Source organism: Alternaria rosae (assembly GCF_020736505.1).
Source record: "Alternaria rosae strain MPI-PUGE-AT-0040 chromosome Unknown BKA58scaffold_5, whole genome shotgun sequence".
NCBI classification, from domain to species: Eukaryota; Fungi; Ascomycota; class Dothideomycetes; order Pleosporales; family Pleosporaceae; genus Alternaria; species Alternaria rosae.
In genome coordinates, this window is record NW_025763574.1 from 2,429,093 (window position 1) to 2,448,193 (window position 19,101).

Genomic DNA, 19,101 nt, shown 5'->3' on the forward strand with positions numbered 1-19,101 from the left:
GATCTGGCAGCGAAGGTTGTTTGGAATCGTTGATAGCGGACCGGTCGAGTCTGTATGGCAGTGGCGGAACATTATGGTGCTTTGGAGTGTGTGATGCAACCGCTGTATCGTGAATGGACGTTATCGCTGCAGAGTGAGTGAATAGTGCTGAACAGCGTGAAGAACACGAAAAGCACAAGCGATCCCTTCTGATACAGTCTGAATTGATGTAGTACTGTACCCACAGTGCTTGATCAAAAGATCACGAAGCTGGCTAATACCAGACAAGCTTATAGTAGTAACAATATTCACCTGGGAATAAAAACGCCTTTCCAATGCCAAACGCCAGCGGCTATGCATCCCTCCAGGCAATGCAATCGCTATGTCGTAAACCATAAAATCATAGTACAATCATGTCGTGTCATTTCACGCCATTGCCATGCTAAAACGCCTAAAGATCCCAACTTTTGCTCGCGTCGGTCATCGTTGCATGTACATGCCAGTAGTGACCATGACGTTGCCGTAACGCTCATTTGCGCGCCATAAGTACTTTAGGAAAACGATGGCTTTCAGATAGACTTTCATAATGCGCCTCCGTCGGACTCGATCGGCTTCCAGGATTTTGCGCAGTGCTTTGGAGACAGCAAAAGGTGAGGCGACTCTCCGGGATGGTGACTGGATGATCGCGGGCCACGACGTCGCTCGGGTCAGCGTCGGCGGACTCAGGTCGGAAGCCTCGGGTAAGAAAGCCGCTGGGGTCTCGGGCGCGTCGTTGAGTGAAGCTGGACCAAATTGGTCGTCGAGAGGCTCATATTCGAAGACCTCTGGAATGCTTCCAAGCGTGGGAGAGAAGGCCGCTGAGCGGGGGGTGCCGGGTTGGTGTGACATTTGGGTGGTTGTATTTTCTTTTGGTGGTGATTGTCCTCTTCTTGGTGGTGAGGGACGGGCAGGTTGCTGTTGCTGCTTGGGTGCGCGTGGTGAGAGTTGGATGGAGGGTTGGCTGGCTGGCCAGAGCGGAACCGAGAAACGCCTAAACATGGAGCCCGTTTGTTTTGCTGACTGATTGAGGAGAGCGTCGCATCGTTGCGGTGAAAACAGCAGCATGTCGGACAGTGAATGTGTTGCACGATGAGGCTGAGGTGAGGACGAGATTGGGAAAACGAAGGAAAGCAAAGCGATGGCGGTAACGCGAGTTAAGGCTGACTTTCACACGTAGTTAGCCGTGTATAAACAGTTAATCCCCGCTTTTGCAGGACGGGAAGGGCACTAGGCACTGGGGCCCAATGATGTTAGCATACAGGCGACGGTGATCGTGTGGACAAACGCGTTTGTTTTGCAGACAACACACTGGCAAGCCACTTCCTGTGGTCACACGAGCTGAGAGCAAGCTGACATTTGACGAGAAGACGCGCCGTTACTGCCTCACTCTCTTGGGTGCTTTGAGAGAAGTTGAATATTACCCCGCTCAGGCATTGTGCGATTGTAGATGAGGCATGACGTCGCTATGGAAAAAGTTTGGATCGAGAGATCGAGAACTCACATCAACCGGCGCAGAAGCCGCCAACGGTAACGCTAGCCTCTAGCCCAATCACACGTGAGACACCCCTTCCTGTCCCCAACTCCTTCACACCACCACTGACTGCCTCTACCACATGGCCAGGGTGATACGCCGTCTGTGTGTAGCCGCCTGATGCAGCGCATCGCAGATGCAAGCGTGCGTGTCCTTTGATGCGTCACCGGGTACCCAGAGCCCTGCCATGTCGCTTTCAGCTGGCTTGTCCTCCGCGGACTGCCCTTGCTGTGGCCTGCGTCTCACCGATGAGGCCATGTTCAGGCTTTGCACGTTTCACGGTGACGCCTCAGAAAAGATTGGCACTGAGTGAGCAGTAATCGTCTTCTGCGCTGAGATAGATGCAGAAGGTCCTCTGGACCCTTGTACGGCGGTAACCTTCCGCCTGCTTGGGATGCGGAGAAGCTATAGCTATGCCGCACCAGAGCTCCTCTCCTCTCCCGCTGTCTGCCTGTCTGCCTGTCTGCCATCGCCTCTGCGATATTGATTACGACGAATTCTTTCGCTTTTGCTGCTACTCTGCTTAGCCGCCTCTAGCATCGACTAGGCTGCCTGACTCCGAGTCACCATCAGCAAAATGACGTACACTAGGAAGCAGGTCGTGACTTGCATCAGCGTGCTAGTAGGGTCTCATACGGTGCGAGCTTTCACGTGCGCGTCCTAACAATATCTAGTATCTCGTCATCGCAACGGCGCTCGCAGGGTAAACTCCCATCGTAACCGACGATGCTAGGACCGCGCTAACACGTCTAGGTGGGCTGCCTCCCGCGCGAACGCTCGTTCTGTGCCCATCTCCGACACATTGGCCGGCTTCACTACGGCTCTACCCATCGTCTCAGGCCTCCTGCTCGAGTGCGGCTATGACTTCACGCGTCGGCAAGAGCGTCGCAAGCATCTGGCGCGCGGCGAGATCCAGCGCCCGCCACTCGTAATCATCGCCAACACGCTCATCTTCATCTACTCGACGGTCGTCGTTACCCTCGTCGGCACTCATGCCGCGCCGCCTTCTGGTTTAGATTGCGGATTGCGCGAGCGCTGGCAGACGCTGTTCAGGCACAAGGATGCGAGTGCCATCCGACAGATCCAGGATGCCTTTGAGTGCTGTGGCCTAGCCAACGCGCGCGACATGGCATGGCCTTTTCCAGACAAAACACACAAGGCCGACGCATGCCAGATCACGTATGCTGGCAGAGCTGATGGCTGCTTTAGATTCTGGAAGGCTGAAGAGCAAGTGGTTGCCGGCATGCTCATGTCCGTCGTGGGCATGGTCTTCATCTGGCAGGTACGTAGTGGGGGTTTGCAGCGCAGCGAGGATCAATTGCTAATATGAGTTTCTAGATCCTCATCATCGCCATTCCCACACAGAAGGAGTCGTGGCTGCATCGTATTGCGCCCGAACGTATCTCCCGCATGATCGCCGACGAGCGAAACGGCGACACAGAGCCTCGACGAGCCATCGATTACATACCCGGATACAACAGCAACCGCTATTCTGATCGCATCGAGGAAGAGACTGAAGAAGACAGCCAGGACTCAGTCCGTGCTATTGAGGAGGGCAATCGTCGCCTCGATGGCGCTTTGCCAGGACATGTTGAGCGCGATCAGCAGCCTAGTGTTGAAAACGAATGGGCGAGAAACTAGGGCGTTGTTTACATACGAGCTGTGGCAGTTTGCAAAACAAACTCAATGTTCGGGAAGCGGCATGGCAGAAAATTGGGGTGCCAGTTCTGCGCGAAGTCCCAGCTCTGCGCATCTTGAGACTAGTCATCTCATGCCGACTGCGACTAGAAGCGGGAATGCAATGGACCAGTTTGGCTGGTCTAGCACTCAGGCCATGAAAAAACACAGTCCGCGGCTGCGATTTCGTCTCTAGTATGTCTCTACAACAAGTCAGACAGTGCGAGTTGTTCCAAGCAATGCAAGATAGTGTCTTCTATCGTCAACCATGACTACTCAGCGCATACTTTCGACCGCTTTCATTCACAATGCACTTCAACCTCATTCGTATATACTCAAATCAACATGTTTGCTCACAGTGGACTGCTCAAGGCAGACCGACAGAGCGATCTAATATACTTATAAAATGTTCGACTCTCGAGTCCCATATAACCGCAAACCAGCACATATAACCCAAGTCAGCAATGTCGTCTCATAACAACAAAACAACCACTTATACTTCTACGAACAGGCCGCGCCTGAACAGCGTCAACACAACCCACACCTTCGATTCAATCCTCCCACCAGAGAGGATGACCACGATGGAGCATCTGGACGCCAAAGCCAAAAACAAGTTCTCACACAAAGTCAAAGCAAAAGTGGGTAGTACCGCAAAGTCCGCTTTGGCCAAGACCAAGGAGAAGTTGGCGGAGAGCAAGGCGAAGAAGGAATCCAAGAAGGCTGAGAAGGAGGAGGGAAAGAGAAGGATTGATTCAGTAGTGGATTGATTGTGTTTGTAGAAGAGGAGGAGGGTCGCGGATAAGGAGCACCCTAGCTAAGGGAAAAACTAGACAGATACCCCGAAGTCCACATGGCCTTAACATTCTAAGTTTATAGACTATTAACACAATGTAGCCTTCTTGGCCTTTTCCCTTCATAATTGTACTTTGCGGAGGTGTCTAGACTTTCCCTTGAATGTAATGGGAGGGTCATTGAATGCTGTTAGTGATCGCTTGATTCCTCCTTACACAAACAATACTGTAAAAAGCTTGACTGATGTACCTCCTCGGTCAATTTTTTGACATTCGCCAGTCGTCTTGAAAATACCAACTAGCCTCTTTGACGGTCCTCAATATCCCCTAATACCCTGTACAATCCCATATATTCATCGTTGGTGGAGGGCCAGATTTTGCTTGGATCCGCCTTACCGAATTCCTTGTTGCGAACTTCTGACGACATGATTTCTGAATTTAATTCTGTCAACATGAGCTCCAATTCTTCTTGTGTAGGAGGAGTCTGAGTTTGTGTCGCTTGAACATCCGCGCCATCTTTCTCGACTGGCATTTCGTCGCCCATAGGTGAATCAGGGCGCTTGCTGTTGGCGTCGTCTGCAGCCTCAGGTACAGTCGCATCAACGGGACTGATGCTCCGTTCACAGAGAACTACTTCGCCGGAATCTTCGCAACCTGACCCATTCGACTCGAGTTGTGCTGCTGTCTCTTGACGGTTGCCACCTGTGTCCGATCCTTCCAGGATGACTGTTGTGGTCTTGTCCGGTTCGGGTTCGTCGGGATTGGAAGACAGAATCTTTGAAAGATGCTTCGGGCCACTTTCATTGTCGTCAAGCTCTTTCCCCCCATGCTTCAAAGACGGCGCCGCTATGGACAGAGCTTGGTCTCTATCTTTCTCAGCTTGGTCTTGCTCGTGATAGTTGATTGATTCGACCAGATTATCGCTGAATGGTAGTGGGGTTACAGGAGCCATGAGTGCTGAGTCGTTCATCTCCACATCTTTATCCGTCGCATTGATAGCATCTTCTTCCACCATTCGTCCCACTGCAGGCTCGGGCATACCTTCGGATCTAGAAGACGCGCTGTCAGGTAGAACGTCGTCATATACACGACTCCATGCCGAGTCCGTTTTCTCATCGATGCCATTAATGTCATCTGATACCAATACTCGATCAAAGCTTCCGCTCACAGAAACTGCGGGTTCTTTGTGCTCTCTCGCCGCAGCCTCTAGTAACGCAGCTTCTTGACGATCCAACTCGGCTCTCTTTGCTGCAAACTCCCTCTTGATATCGGCCAATTCGTCGTCGAGCAACTGTTTGTTGCGCACCAGTCTCTCGATAGCTTCTTGAGTTTTCTGTCGTATAGTAGACATGGATCTGCTGCAAGTATCGTCTCGTAGCAGCCGAGCCAGAAGTTCAGCGTTAGCGAGATGTTGCAATAGAGCACTTGATGACAGGCGAATGCGGTGAACAGCGTCATGGCGGAGCTGGACGATCAATTCCATGAGACTAGGCAAAGGCTGTGCAGTATCTTTGAAGTCATCAAGATTCAGTTCCTGGTGGTAAATGAGCAATGTTCTAGCCCATTGGTTGAGTTCAACTGCTTCTGCGCAATCCCAGCCTTCTCTCTCCAAAAGGCCGCTTAGCTGTTTCTGCGCGAAGTCGTAGCAGGCTTTCTCAAGCGTGTATTGAACTCTGACGAGGATCCTGTGCTGATCCCAGAGTGGTAAGGATATGGAGTCGAATTCCAGATACTGAGAGCCCACTTCAACGCTATGTTAGTTTGGCTTGAGAATTGGCTAAACGAACGTACCAGTCTCCAATTTCTTCTTTCCTTTCTTCAACTTCATTTTTTCCCCAATACCCAGCAGCTGTGCTGGACTGTATGCACCTACACGTTGTACAGTCGCAGCGCCGCTCGTTGTAGCATGAGGCTCAGGGATCGCTGACTGTATAGCTGCTGCGCTGCTCGTTGAAATTCCGGATCCAGAAGTAGTTGACTGCGTATGTTGGCTAGAGGGGCCTTCGAAGACGTCAGGAAAGCGTGCTTTTGCTGCCGTCTTCGAAGCAAAGATCTGGTCTTCCAATAAGGTCTTCGCCATGGTGCTGATAGTATGTATGTTATACTTCAGCGTAAGAGCTCTGATTTCGGGGTTAAAATGGTGCTTTATAATGGCTTTACGGATAGACTTTGTCTGACGGAGCTGCAAGTGTTCCCCAACGAAAACACCTTGGAGGGTAAGGTACACAAGCTCTTCTGTGAGCGGTGGGGTAGTCATTATTTCGTATGGATTCGCGGAGTATGTGATAGAAGCCTAATCGAGGTTTATAGATCTTCGAATTGTCGTTCAGATACTTTACGTTTGGAGTCGTGCGAATAGCAGTCTCAAATACTCATGGAGTGTGACAGCTGCGCCTCGTTTCTGCCTGGATGGATTGTCGCAACAAACCTGAGGTGGACGCCCGCCCCACACCTGGATATAATGTCCGGCGAATGAGTGACATGAGTTGACGCTGCCGCTCCTGTGGGCTAGACTGCGAGCCTCCGGTGTGGCTTGCTTTCCGACGTGGCATCCTGGCGTAGAAAGCCGAACACAGATCACATTGCCGCCCATATTGAGGCTTAGTACATTCAAAAGGCCAGCCTGAATGTAGGACTTGTGTATAGCTATCATCTTGGGCGCGCGAATGATACTCTCCCTGGTGCGTCGTGTCATATGAGCCCATCGCGATCACAATGCGGTGGCAGCTTATCCAAGGGAAAGACTAGACACCCTAGAGCCTGCGCTAACGATAGATTACCTTATCTGCATGTTTTTGTCTTGACGTAGGCTGCCGACCTATTCAACTTTTGCCTTGTATGAGGTGGCGGTGTTGGAGGAGAGAAGCAGGTGCGGGTGCGGGCCGGCGGCAAGAGCCCTGCTGATCCTTGAAATTCGCCGCTTCAGCCCCCCAATTTTGGCGCCCTCATCTGGCGCGGAAATAAGACAGTCGACACGCCAAATCAATGTCGCGAACTAATATCACACTTAGAGTGGTTGTCGTTCGCGCAAAGCGCGTTCGAGGAATGAGAAAATCGGAGCATGCATCGAAGTCTTGCACATTCATGGTTTTCGATTGAATCACGCCCCCAGTCGCGACCATACGTATCGTGTTAGGAGCAGAGCCGAGCGCCTATATAACTATCCACACGAAATCAACTACGCCTACTCCGCAACGAACGTAGAGCTATCCCAACCATACACCTTCTTCAGGCGCCGGGAGTAGATCAGAAGGAGTCGCTCCTCGATATTTGCCTGATGCGGCCGATGGATTGTTATATCTCTGCGCACTGACACCTTCTCAGGAGGGGCGAATGTGTAGATTGAGCCGACTTTGGGATCGATTGTAAAACCGAAGTCTTTCATGGCGGCCACGAACGCATCCCACCGTACTGGGCTCCGAGCTGCCGATGACCTCGAGAACAGCGACGAGAAGACGGCGGCAGTGGATGGCTTGACGTAAAAGGTCTCTTTTGACGAAGCGGGCTGATCATTAATGGTGGCTTGTGGCGTTATTTCGTAGATGGGATTTTGCGCCGGTCGCGTCTTCTCCTTCTGCTTGCGCTGCCCGATGTTCGATGCTGGGGTCTCGGGAGCTGTTGGTGCCCTGTACTCGGCTTGGCCTTGACTAGCTTTTGCCTTTTGCTGCTCGTGCTGTTGCTGGATGCTAGATGCACAGTTCTCAACTAGATCTTGGTAAAGAAAGCCGAGCTTCGTACCCGTCTTCTCCACAATATACTGATCCAGCGTTGCCAGAGCGCCCTCAGCCATACCCAGCTCCAGCAAGTTGTCGATCGGAATAGCGTACTCGCCGAGATCTATGCCGTCTTTCAGTGACTTTAGTTCCTTGTCCAAAGATGTGTATCCTGGTACGAATGGCTGGCTTTTCTTGTGGTTTGGTGTGGGTAATTGCGCGACTGACGAGAGAGACTGAATGAAGGTGACGATGATGGCCAAGTCTCCAAGGCAGTCGTACTCCCGCTCCGAGAGATTGTCTCGCTCTAGCGGGTGAGCTCGATGGAGGTCCTCCAGCTTCTGAAGCCATTGTGCAGCCCCAGACCAGCTTATGTCGTCCTGACAGAGCCGGAGCATGTAGTGTAATTGCGGGTTCTCTACTGTGAAAGACTCGGGGCTTCTCTTCAGCAAGATCCGCGGAATGCCGTCTTTCTGTGCGGTCGACATGCGCTTGAACCATTTGCTGCCTCCCAAACCAACAGCCACACTACGTTTGAATCCATTCTGGGCGCGCAGATATTCCAGGTGGCAAGTGTTTGACAATTCATTGAGGATAGTCGCTCGGAACTGTTTGTCTGATGTCCCCTTCAGTAATTCCATGAGACGGCCAACGTAGTTCCATGTGGCAGCAGTCTTTACCGAGTTCTGGACGGCATCCAATACAGCACCGCTGATGTATTTATCTGTATGTACAGGCAACATACGGCCCTTCTCGTCGGCCACAAGTTCTGGCCTACTGAAGAAACAAAAGTTGACTTCATGGGCTAGGACCGTAGGCTCAGTGGCAATGAGACTAACGATGTCTTCACGCGACGACACCTGATCGTGAGCCACTCCAACGAGGTCTGAGAGTTCGACCTTCTTCGGAGCTGAGTGTACGGACAACTTTGCTAAAGCTGCAGTCGCCTCGTCGGCTGGTTTCTTCGGGCGCTTCGCCTGGGTCCGCGTGGTAGACGCGGTATCGAGAATGCCTTCAATGCTAAAGTTGAGTAGCTGCAGCAGGTTTATCTGTCGCATAAGAATTAGCTCGCCAGTAGCTTGCGGTACTATGACCTGAGCTTGGATAGCCGCCTTCATGTTTGCGAGAACCTCTTCTCGCTTTTCTGCGAGGATCTCGACCGATTCACCGTAGCCGTCCTCTGTCAGGAAGAGCGTGTAACAATTCATGTATTGGTCGGCGTTCTGCAGTCGTAGGTTCTTCCTCTGCATCATATCGACTATGTGCGCGTGATCGCCTGGACGTCCATTGAATCCAGTCGCGTATTGGTCTTTGAGTGGTAGGGTGGCCCGGTGCTTTAGCATGTCGAGGAAGAAGTTTGATGAGGGTGCAGTAATGTCGCGTAGATTCCATTCGGGAATGAACTTGTAGACATTCTCCAGGCTCGTATCTTCAGCATGCTTCAAGACAGCGCCATCGCGAGAGCCAGCCTGCATGATCTTCTTGCGTTGTTCTTGACTGAGCGAACGCCACCTCTCTTCGATCCGGGGGCCATGCTGTCGGTACTTGTTGGCAAGATCGCGACGGAGTTCCCTGAGTGTTTCGTTCATCTTGTTATCGTTGGTGGGAGTTGGTGTAGAGCAAAGTGATTTGTCGGAGTGCTGATTTTAGTTTAGGGAAGAGCCGCGCTAATTTGAATGTTCGAATCCATCGACTAAGCCCCTATAGGTATAGTTTACCAGTTTCACCATGCTGCGACGTGGGTGCACATCTAGTAAGCTTGACAAGAAGGCAAACAATCGGGTCACTACCTTGCTTGAGCCTGTGGTGGATGTACGGATAGTCTCGCGATCACCCAAACCGTCCACTGGTGACTCGTGGTTCACTCACCATGCTTCATCCACCACATTCAGGGGACAAGCTGAACAGGCTTTGGAGATGACAGGTGCAATCCAGCACTGCACAACTTGACAACATACCTAGATATGTACCTTACTTACGTAGAATTGCAAAGGTCGTAAATATTCCCTGCTAAGATTTACAGGTTTGTCGTTATTGTAGCGTTTCGAGGTTTCGAAATTGGGCTTGCCAAGAATTTCTCCGGTTTTCCAACTGGTGTTCCGTAGCCGCTCCTCCCAGGGTTGCCTTATGTCAGCCTCTGGTAGTCCTTGCTGCCCTGGCGCAGCGTCATCCGGATCCGAAGCAGGAACACAATCCCCCGAATTGTTCAAAGTAACATCAGCGCTGATACTTGAGTTCCCCCCAAACAATCACATTTTCTTTGCAGACATCATCCCCCATGTCGTACCAATATTTTGTACTTTTAATGGCATTTACCCCATCCATCCAGGTCATTCCAGCCCACTCACACTCGAATGTCTTGCGACGACATACAAACCGCGACAGCAAGATTGGAAACGATAGTTTGTCCACTGAAGCCATCATAGGTGTCATAGGTGTGGTTGTAGCCGTATTGGGAATCACCTCTTCGCTAGCGTGGACGAAGCGCACGGAATCGCGTGGCCGATCCTGTCGCGCCCTTTCTCTCTCCACTGCAGACGGTATGCACTCATGCTACAGGCTTATACGTTGATCAAGCTGATAACATATTTGCGCGCAGTTTACTCACTCTCGAATCGTCCTACACACACCTACCCTTTTATCACATCACAAGCAACTCCACCATGGCACCTTGCACTGGGTGGCGACGAACGGATACCGCAACAACAACGACAGCGCTACTACATACAGTACGAGCGCATGGTTGTCCATCGCTTGGCTTGAAAATAAGTATTGATTGTCAAACGACGTGTAAAGTTGGATAACTCCTGTGGTTAGCTGCTCTAGTAGGGTGTTCTCGTTCCTCGTTTTAGTTTGCGCAGATATTTTTTCAAGTTAGAGATTACCCCCGATCCTTTCTCCTTTGACAAGCAACGCAATACTGCTACCCTCGCGCACCCTGAACTCGGACAATCCAACTGCTCTCAGGATCGCTGAGATTGCGTAGGAGTGTACAGTAAGTCCTATGAAAGCACTCTCATCTGTCGAGAAGATATCTTCCAACACTGCTTGTTTTCTTGCTGTATGCTCATCCCGTGTCTCCCAGTGTTTACCTGTCCACAAGCTGTCTATTTCGGAGAAATTAGGCTCAATGAGGTAATCAGGAAAGTTCTCCACGATCCAGCTTCGGCTGCTCCTTCGATCGCAAGTATGGTCGGTCACAAGCTCTCGAAGCGACTCCTTGATGATCGGCTGAAATTTTACCCCCTGTTCCTGGAAGATCCTCGAAAACGCGAGACGAGTGGTGTTAAGACAGCGAGCAAGCGGGCTGGTATACAGCGTGCCAGGTAATGGCACACCTTCATTGGAGACAGCGTCCAACCAGAACTGGCCCAGAACCTCCGCTTGGTTGATACCATCCATATTCAGTTGAGAATCAGCCCAGACAACGTTTCCGTCCCCGTCCAGGTGTGACCAATGATTCTACCCATAGTCAGAAAATCGAAGAATGTACATTGGGACGTCAAACCCACGTTCCAAGCTTCTCGCCCCACCTGCGACTCGAAGGAATTATGGAAGCCCAGGCCGTGTCTTGTGAGATACAGGACCTTGTACGTCGTGGAAGGTGCGTTCTGACTGTTCAGATGATGAACGTACTCGCGGAAACGTTCCCAAGGCTTTTGGTTAGTTGACGAATCTTTGTCGGCGGTTTGATCACGATCCGTTTCGTATTGTCTCGCAACCAGCCCAAGTCCAGGCAAGGTTGTGGCGCGGAAAGAAGGATCGTTCCTGGCCTCTGCAACAAAGTCGATAAAAATGCCCGGCACTGCCTGGAACCGGAACTGGCATGTGGCGGGTTTGCTGGCCATTGTTCCTAAAAACAAAGCGCAAAGGTGGTTCTGTAGTAGCATCCAAGAACGCAAAGACGTTATCGAGATGGTGGGAAATTTGGGTAGGCCTCGGTAGTCTCAATGTGAGGTTTGAGATGAATTACACTCAGCTGAGCAAGATACTGCCTGAAACTACCCCGCATATCGAGCCCTACCCCGCGTGCCACGTGTCGTGGCTTTTCAGATTTCTCAACAAGAAAGCGCCGAATATTAGAAGCTCAGTTGCGAAGGTTGTTGCCATGTCTCGCATATCCCATGGAGCTTTCATCAAATTTAATCGTTGTTGATATCATAACAACCGCGACTACGCACCAGACTGACAGACAACGAAACACATCGTGAGCGGCTCCTGTACGGATATGGCTGACCTGTATGCGGTATTACGGTTAAAGCCTGCGGGTCAAGTCAGACTCGTGAACATTCTTCCAGGAAGCCATTCAGACCCTCTCGCCTGCGAGCTTCAGGTGGTTAATATCCCAGACAAAAAGGAAGAATATGTTGCACTGTCATACACCTGGGGCTCGCCGAAACCACTCGAAAATAAGGAAGCAGAAGCACGCTCAAGCCAGCCGCAATTACCACTACTCTGCATGGCGAAGTCTCAGTCTAACGATAGATCTCATCAGGCCTGGCATCAGATATTGGTGACTGAAAATCTCCATGCTTTCCTACTTCGAGCACGCGACAACGACACGCACATTCGCAACTCTTACTGGATAGACGCTATCTGCATCGACCAGAATGACGCTGACGAACGTACTCATCAAGTCCGTATGATGGGTACTATCTATCAATCTGCCAAAATGGTGTATGCCTGGCTGGGCGAAGAAGACAAGGACACGAGCATCGCATTCCGGTTGATAACGACTTTGATGAGCAGTTGCAGAAGCACCGAGCGACGCAAAAGGATCGAGGGATTGATGGACATCACGCCAAAAGGCTTGGGGACTCCGGCTTTGTCTAGAAGACTCGGAGAATGTGCAAATGTCATCGCCTGGACATCCATGGCCAACCTCTTCCAAAGGAGATACTTCACTCGCGCATGGATAATACAAGAAATAACGCTTGCCAAGAAGATGATTGCTTTGTGCGGAAGTCATACTGTGGGCTGGGAGGCTATCACAACAGTGTCAGAGTTTCTGGTAGTCACATCATGGACAAGATGGATAGCCAGAATGACGGGCTCACAACAAGCAAGCCATGGCGTCCCAAATGTTCTCGACGTCAACAAAAGTTCGAAAAGCCTACTTTATTCTCTCATAAGATCCCGCCGTTTCGTATCGATAGATCCCCGAGATAAGGTCTACTCGCTGCTCGGCATTGCAGGAGAGTCCGTTGCGCTAAAGAGCCGTTTGTCACCCGTTTATGGCGAGAGGTCAGTTGCGGAAACATATACGCTGGCTGCTATACAGATTCTCGAGGACTCAGACGATCTGCTATTACTCTCTTGTGCCGAAGGTGATAGATTTCGCAACATTGCTTCTGCGCCGTCCTGGGTTCCTGATTGGAGTTGCGACCGAGCTCTTGGATTGGGTATCACCGGTTATAAGAGGTTCGCAGCGGCCGGCAATCTTCCCAGAGTCCTCAGTGTCAATGAATGGGATCGGTGTTTGACAGTACAAGGATTTCGACTGGATGATGTCGTGGCTAGCGGCGAAGACAAGGAGACCATTCTCAATGGAAAACCATTTCCTGGGTGGCTCCGAATTTTCGAAGCGATGCCTCCTACGTATCACACGGGGCAAACCCGGTCGGAGGTTTTTTGGCGAACACTGATCACGGACACGGCGGGAGTCCCTCCTCGCTATCCTGCTCCCGATAGCTATCATGCTGCATACGTTTCCTGGATAACCTCAATGCTATCGGCTCGGGTCGAAGATATGCTCCAAAGCACCGAGGATCCAGCTTTCATGAACGCCATTACGGCATTGGTAGCAACCAACATTACCGGTTCATCATCGTCTTCGAATGCAGCATTGGGCTTACACGGTAGTGTTTCACCTACAGCACAAGAAGACACCATCGGCTTTGACGAGTTCGAGACAACGTTCTCGCATGCTCTTCATCTCCGGTTGTTCCTGACGGGTAGGCGATATCTTGGAGTGGGTTCAGGGTCTCTTCTCGAGCAGGATTCGATATGGATCGTACCTGGGTCTCGTGTACCTCTGATACTCCGGCAGATCGATATTGACACATTCCGGCTTGTTGGAGGCGCCTATGTGCATGGTTTCATGCAAGGCGAAGCTCTGGTCTCTAATCCCATTTTTCGAAGCATCACTTTGAAATGATGCGAATTCGACTGTGGCAGCCTATGGTCTTCCAGCTTGGGGGTCTTATCCAATACATCTTCAGCGAAGTGGTATCCAGGTAATTTCGTCAGGCCCAGCGTCTGTGACGACGGAATCCGGAAGGCTGGCAAAAAGTCGCGATTGAAATGCGCGATACGTGGTAGATGTTGACCCGATTGAAGAAAACCTTGGAATAGTAGCTACCTGCGCCACCGTAGCTGATCAAGGCTTGCCCATCAAGCAAGGTCCGGCGCTTTCTGCCCTGCACCCTGCACTCGACGATCTGAGTTCCAAGATGGCGAAAGGATGGGAACGCAGCGGCACTGTTCTATCAGAGGCTCATGCAGCCCAGCGTAACCCCCAAGAGTGTATCTACGGGTACCAAACGTCGCGACATGATGCGGCTTGCTTGGCCGAGTGGGAGGCGGAAGAAATTGCCGTTGCGGGGTCATTTGCCATCGCTGCACCTTCTTCGTGCACGGTCTTGCTGCCGGATCTTCACCTTAATGCTGGCGTATTTTACAATCCAAAACCTCCTCCGAACCCCGCTCAGTCCTGTTGGCACCTGTTTGAAGCACGCCGCCCGCATGTTCCCCACACTGGCGCGCATTGCATTGCGAAAACCTCCTCCGAACTTCATACGAAGGCTATCTAGCCAATCAGAGGCCTCACCGAAGATGGACAAAACATCTACGAAAACCTCCTCCGAAGAGGCACGAGAATTAGTGATCTGCGCACAAAGCGTATAAAATGTCTTCCTCACAATGTCCATACTGCGTTCACTCCATCTGACTCCTTGTCTCTTTGTTGCCAGCTCAAAACATCAAGACTTTACTCATCTCCCAGTCGCTGTAAGATGGCTCCTCACAGACTGCAAGTCGCTGTTGCCGGTCTCGGCCGCATGGGCGCTCGACACGCCTTGAACATCCTGAACAAGACTCCACGTGCTGAGCTTGTCGCCGCATTCTCTCCAGATCAACAAGAGCTCAAATGGGGCAAAGAGCACCTCGAGCCATACGGCGTGACACTCTACGACGACTACAAAAAGATGCTCGAGCACAAGGGTCTCGAAGCTGTAGTGATCGGCACTGCAACCTCGGTACATGCTGAGGAGACTCTCCAAGCTATCGAGAAGGACCTACACGTCCTTTGCGAGAAGCCTCTCTCTACCAGCGTTCAGATCTGCCAAGATGTCGTCGATGCAGCTGCGAAGAAGCCACACCTCAAGGTCATGTGCGGGTTCTCACGACGATTTGACGACAGCTACCAAGACGTCGCGAAGAAGATCGAAGAAGGTGCCATCGGCAGACCCACCGTTGTTCGATCACAAACTTGCGACAGGCAACACCCTGACCCAGGTACGAAATGAGATCGTTCATATCTTGATGATCTGTATACTGACTGTCTCGCCCAGACTTCTTCGTTCAGTACGCTGCATGGTCTGGCGGTGTCTTCGTCGACATGTCCGTCCACGACATCGACCTAACTCTATGGTACTTCGGCTCCAACGTAGTGCCCAAGTCCATCTCCGCAAATGGTGTCGTCGCCATCCTGCCGGGTCTTAAGCAGCACAAGGATTACGACAACGCCGTTGGTATCGTCGAGTTCTGGGACGGCAGAATTGCACACTACTACGCTTCTCGCATGATGACACACGGTCAAGAGGATGTCACCGAGATCATAGGTACCGAGGGAAAGCTTACCGTCAACCTCAACCCCCAGAAGAACCTGGTCAACTACTACTCCAAAGCTGGTATCACCCGAGAAGTACCCAGTGACTACTGGGGCCGATTCGAGCCTGGCTTCGTCAAGGAGGCGAACGAGTTCACCGCAGCGTGCTTAGACAACACCCCGGTGCCATTGGAGTTTCAGAACGCTGTCAAGGCTGTGCAGATTGGGGCTTGGTTGCAGGAAGCGTTGGTTAGCGGAAAGCAGATCCGGTTTGATGAAAGCGGCAAGCGTATCGACCGCGCAAACTTGTAGATGTCTGCGTAGAACGTCGCTGAAGTTATACGGGTCGAATGGTATCTTCTTTCTTTCTTCGCAGGCGCACGTGAGCCCTTATCGTCTCATCTAAACTACGTCTCGTCAATGCGGCCAACCCTTATGTGCGCCACCGGGGGTGGCTATTATTCAGGTCGCATTCTTAAAACCGCTATCAAGTAGGAGTATACGTTGTCTTACCAGCTACTTACTTGTTCAGATTTGAATGTATGTATGCGACACGGATTGTAGCCACCCCTGGGGCGCCACTCAAGTTTTTTTTTGATCACACCATTGTTCTCAGCCAATGGTGATGTTCGTGAACATTTATGGTGAGTTGTGGGCGCTAGTCGCGATCGAAGCTGAAGGCTAGGCATGCACAATGTTCAGCTCGTCTCCGGCGACTCTTTCAGCTCCTCCTCTCTGCCTGCGCTGTTTACGACTGAGCCCAACAACCTCATTACCTCGCAACGGCAGATTAATCACGAACAGGAAGCCTACTAAGCATCATTATCTTATGGGATATGGATTGGCATAGTTTACCAGTTGCCCGCTCTCTGGAACATGATGACTCGTACAACGCTCTCCGGACGTCTCGGGAAGAAGCTCTGCGGTTAGGCGCTGTCCAGGACTCAGACATTACCAAACCGCCGAACCTGTGGAGCTTGAAGTACTATCAATATTCGGCGCTGCCAGATAAACAAAGCTACATTCGGGTACTTTGCCTGGAACGGCCACGGGAGGTGTCCGGTTGGAAGCGACCAAACGTTCCTTGCGCGACAATCATCTTCCTACCTTTGCCTACCGAAGGTACAATATCAGCTCTCTCTTATGTTTGGGGGAACTCAGACAAGACGTGCCCGATCATTATCGATGAATGTGTCTTTTGGATAACCGAAAGTCTCAATGCCGCACTCAAGCGCCTGCAAGAGGACAATCGCATCCTTTTGCTGTGGGTAGATGCGATCTGTATCAACCAAGCAGACGTGGAAGAGAAAAGTGCGCAAGTACAGCAAATGGACAAAATCTACGGAATGGCAGAGCTTGTGCTTGGATGGATTGGCACCGCGGATGATGGGAGTGATGTCGCCATGAAAGCTTTGGCTCATATTGGCAAGGCATGTTACGATATGCCTGATGGTCCCTGTCTCGAAGAGCGGCGTCGACTCTTTGAAGAGGTTTTGTCTGAAGAATCGTCTGCTCTGAAAACGGACTTTCCCACTACCCAGGTGGCGGCGATCTTCAAGCGACGGTGGTGGACGCGTATCTGGGTAAGTCAATTTCGCCATCTCTTGTATCGGAAACCGCTAAGTGTGTAATCTTCACTGCAGATAGTACAAGAAGTGAACCTTGCAGAGAACGTTCATGTCATCTGCGGTTCATCATCAGTCGCATACAGGCATGTGATTCTGGCATTTACTGCGTTGATGGAGCTTCCAATGCTCAACGCCAAGTTCAATAACGCCTTAGGCAGTCGCATCGAAAGACTCAATGCTTTGCAGGCTTGTGACCCAAGGCTAATCGAGACGTCGATGAATGGCATTGGATTGCGAATACCGCTTGCTGAAAGACTTATACGGGCTACGGGGTTCGGGGCGGGCAATCCTGTAGATCATATATTCGCCCTCATTGGACTGACGAGCGACATGAAGGAACTGGGCGTTGTGGCAGACTACAACAAGACGTGCGCGCAAGTGTATACACAGGTGGCTGCTGCCTTACTCATGCGGCAAAACAACTTGCAAATACTAGCGAGAAGCCGGCATCCTAAGCATGATCCAGGGCTGCCATCTTGGGTACCAGACTGGACCCAGCCACCGCCCATCATGATCTGGAACCCACGGTTTCCCGTCTACTCGGCTGGTAAATGCCGGCTGGAGCAGGTCATCCGGGCGGAGAACAGCCAGTTGACCATCCGTGGGGTTATTACAAGTCGTGTGGAGCAACTTGGATGGTCATGGAATTCACTCAGCGCGCAAGAGCTCAAAGACATGCCGAATACGCTTAGACGTGGACTGAACATCGTTCAAGACTTTGTAGACGCCCGTTGCTTCGCGTACAAAACACCCGAAGAAAAGGAAGATGCAACGTGGCGAACACCAATAGTCGATACCGAGTGCGGCATACTTGGTGAGAACGGAAGATACAACAGGCGGGCAACAGAGCCAATGCGGAGAGTGTTCTGGAATCTGCGAAGCCCCTCAGACTTCTCCGATCCGTCCTTGCAGGACTACAAGCATCGTTATTTCGCCGCTATAGGGTTTTTCCGGAATCGTCGGTATTTCGCTACGAGTACCGGTCATTTAGGTATAGGGCCTTCGGACGTGCGAATTGGCGACCTGGTATGTATCCTTATCGATGGAGATGTCCCATTCGTTGTGCGGCGTGAGGAAGGTCAATCTGGGCCGAGATGGTTTCGAAGATGGCAGGATGAGAAGTACCATCTTATTGGTGAAAGTTACGTTCACGGAATGATGGATGGCGAATGTTGGGAGAAACAGATGCACGTCGGAGAAATTGTGTTGGTATAATCTTTGGTGGTTTGCGACAGTCTCTTGTGCACTCCTGGATTGGACATGTTGCCGGTGAATCTTGTAGGCCAGGGTCTTTGACCGGTCGGACGGACAACAAGGCAGACTTCACTTTGGTACGCCTGCTGAACCTGCACACAGCCCGATTCTTTACACAGCCGTCTTCGAGCGAGCAACAACTCGATCAAGGTTTTGACGACGCCCTGTAAGAATAACGGGCGCATCAGACCAGTTCGCACCTCTCCATTGCTACCTCCGCCTGTACTTGTGGCTCCTGCATCATGCAGGCTTACAAGCTCTTTTTGTTGCTATTCGCCGAAGTCCTCCCCACACATACAGTGGTCGTCCCAATTCGCTCTTTTGTTGAAAGCCACCCAAGTGCGGCTGTCCCTACTACTAGTGGTCAGCCTTGATCGAAACAAAACTTGTCCACCCTTGTCCGGGTGTGTCGCAATCGTCACTGTTATGGTTGGGGTGGGTGGTATATTCATTGCACCCCCCAAAATGCAGGAGTGGCTACGCAGGCCCATCAAATAGTTGGCACGATGCATGCGACCTTGTGTGTACACCTACTCAGACTTCAACGGAGAATTAGTCTGGAATGATGCACTAGCTGCCAAAGATTCATATGTCTTGCCGCTACCCCAACGCCAACATTTCATCATTAAGGATTGGAAGAAGAAAGATCCGAAAGCGGCCC

At 51.3% G+C, this 19,101-nt stretch overlaps 8 protein-coding genes across 8 annotated transcripts; 4 read left to right on the forward strand and 4 right to left on the reverse strand.

The window, feature by feature from the left end:
• Positions 1–156: 156 nt before the first annotated feature.
• On the reverse strand, positions 157–1,496 carry BKA58DRAFT_385824 (uncharacterized protein). The gene has a single exon (XM_046170402.1). It carries the CDS (start codon positions 1,081–1,083, stop codon positions 460–462), a length of 624 nt encoding a protein of 207 aa, XP_046025648.1. The 5' UTR covers positions 1,084–1,496; the 3' UTR covers positions 157–459.
• Positions 1,497–4,154: 2,658 nt separating this feature from the next.
• BKA58DRAFT_458393 (uncharacterized protein) lies at positions 4,155–6,334 on the reverse strand. The gene is made up of 2 exons (XM_046174666.1): positions 5,809–6,334; positions 4,155–5,760 (listed from the first exon to the last, which is right to left on the reverse strand). The coding sequence occupies exons 1-2, from the start codon at positions 6,272–6,274 to the stop codon at positions 4,316–4,318; spliced, it is 1,911 nt and encodes a 636-aa protein (XP_046025649.1). The 5' UTR covers positions 6,275–6,334; the 3' UTR covers positions 4,155–4,315.
• A 628-nt stretch (positions 6,335–6,962) lies between these two features.
• Positions 6,963–9,458, reverse strand: BKA58DRAFT_429792 (uncharacterized protein; the record flags this gene model as incomplete). The annotated part of the gene is made up of 2 exons (XM_046173048.1): positions 7,430–9,458; positions 6,963–7,169 (listed from the first exon to the last, which is right to left on the reverse strand). The coding sequence occupies exons 1-2, from the start codon at positions 9,317–9,319 to the stop codon at positions 6,963–6,965; spliced, it is 2,097 nt and encodes a 698-aa protein (XP_046025650.1). The 5' UTR covers positions 9,320–9,458.
• A 431-nt stretch (positions 9,459–9,889) lies between these two features.
• Positions 9,890–10,609, forward strand: BKA58DRAFT_184302 (uncharacterized protein). The gene is made up of 2 exons (XM_046165443.1): positions 9,890–10,270; positions 10,330–10,609. The coding sequence occupies exons 1-2, from the start codon at positions 10,009–10,011 to the stop codon at positions 10,491–10,493; spliced, it is 426 nt and encodes a 141-aa protein (XP_046025651.1). The 5' UTR covers positions 9,890–10,008; the 3' UTR covers positions 10,494–10,609.
• Positions 10,605–11,578, reverse strand: BKA58DRAFT_402292 (histidine phosphatase superfamily; the record flags this gene model as incomplete). The annotated part of the gene is made up of 2 exons (XM_046171711.1): positions 10,605–11,192; positions 11,243–11,578. 2 exons carry the CDS (start codon positions 11,576–11,578, stop codon positions 10,605–10,607), a joined length of 924 nt encoding a protein of 307 aa, XP_046025652.1.
• A 380-nt stretch (positions 11,579–11,958) lies between these two features.
• BKA58DRAFT_402293 (heterokaryon incompatibility protein-domain-containing protein) lies at positions 11,959–13,887 on the forward strand (the record flags this gene model as incomplete). The annotated part of the gene is made up of 1 exon (XM_046171712.1): positions 11,959–13,887. The coding sequence occupies one exon, from the start codon at positions 11,959–11,961 to the stop codon at positions 13,885–13,887; it is 1,929 nt and encodes a 642-aa protein (XP_046025653.1).
• Positions 13,888–14,399: 512 nt separating this feature from the next.
• On the forward strand, positions 14,400–16,071 carry BKA58DRAFT_339801 (uncharacterized protein). The gene is made up of 2 exons (XM_046168317.1): positions 14,400–15,245; positions 15,302–16,071. Exons 1-2 carry the CDS (start codon positions 14,744–14,746, stop codon positions 15,868–15,870), a joined length of 1,071 nt encoding a protein of 356 aa, XP_046025654.1. The 5' UTR covers positions 14,400–14,743; the 3' UTR covers positions 15,871–16,071.
• Positions 16,072–16,228: 157 nt separating this feature from the next.
• BKA58DRAFT_385839 (heterokaryon incompatibility protein-domain-containing protein) lies at positions 16,229–18,786 on the forward strand. Its single transcript, XM_046170403.1, has 2 exons — positions 16,229–17,141; positions 17,202–18,786. The coding sequence occupies exons 1-2, from the start codon at positions 16,395–16,397 to the stop codon at positions 18,399–18,401; spliced, it is 1,947 nt and encodes a 648-aa protein (XP_046025655.1). The 5' UTR covers positions 16,229–16,394; the 3' UTR covers positions 18,402–18,786.
• The last annotated feature ends 315 nt before the right edge of the window (positions 18,787–19,101 follow it).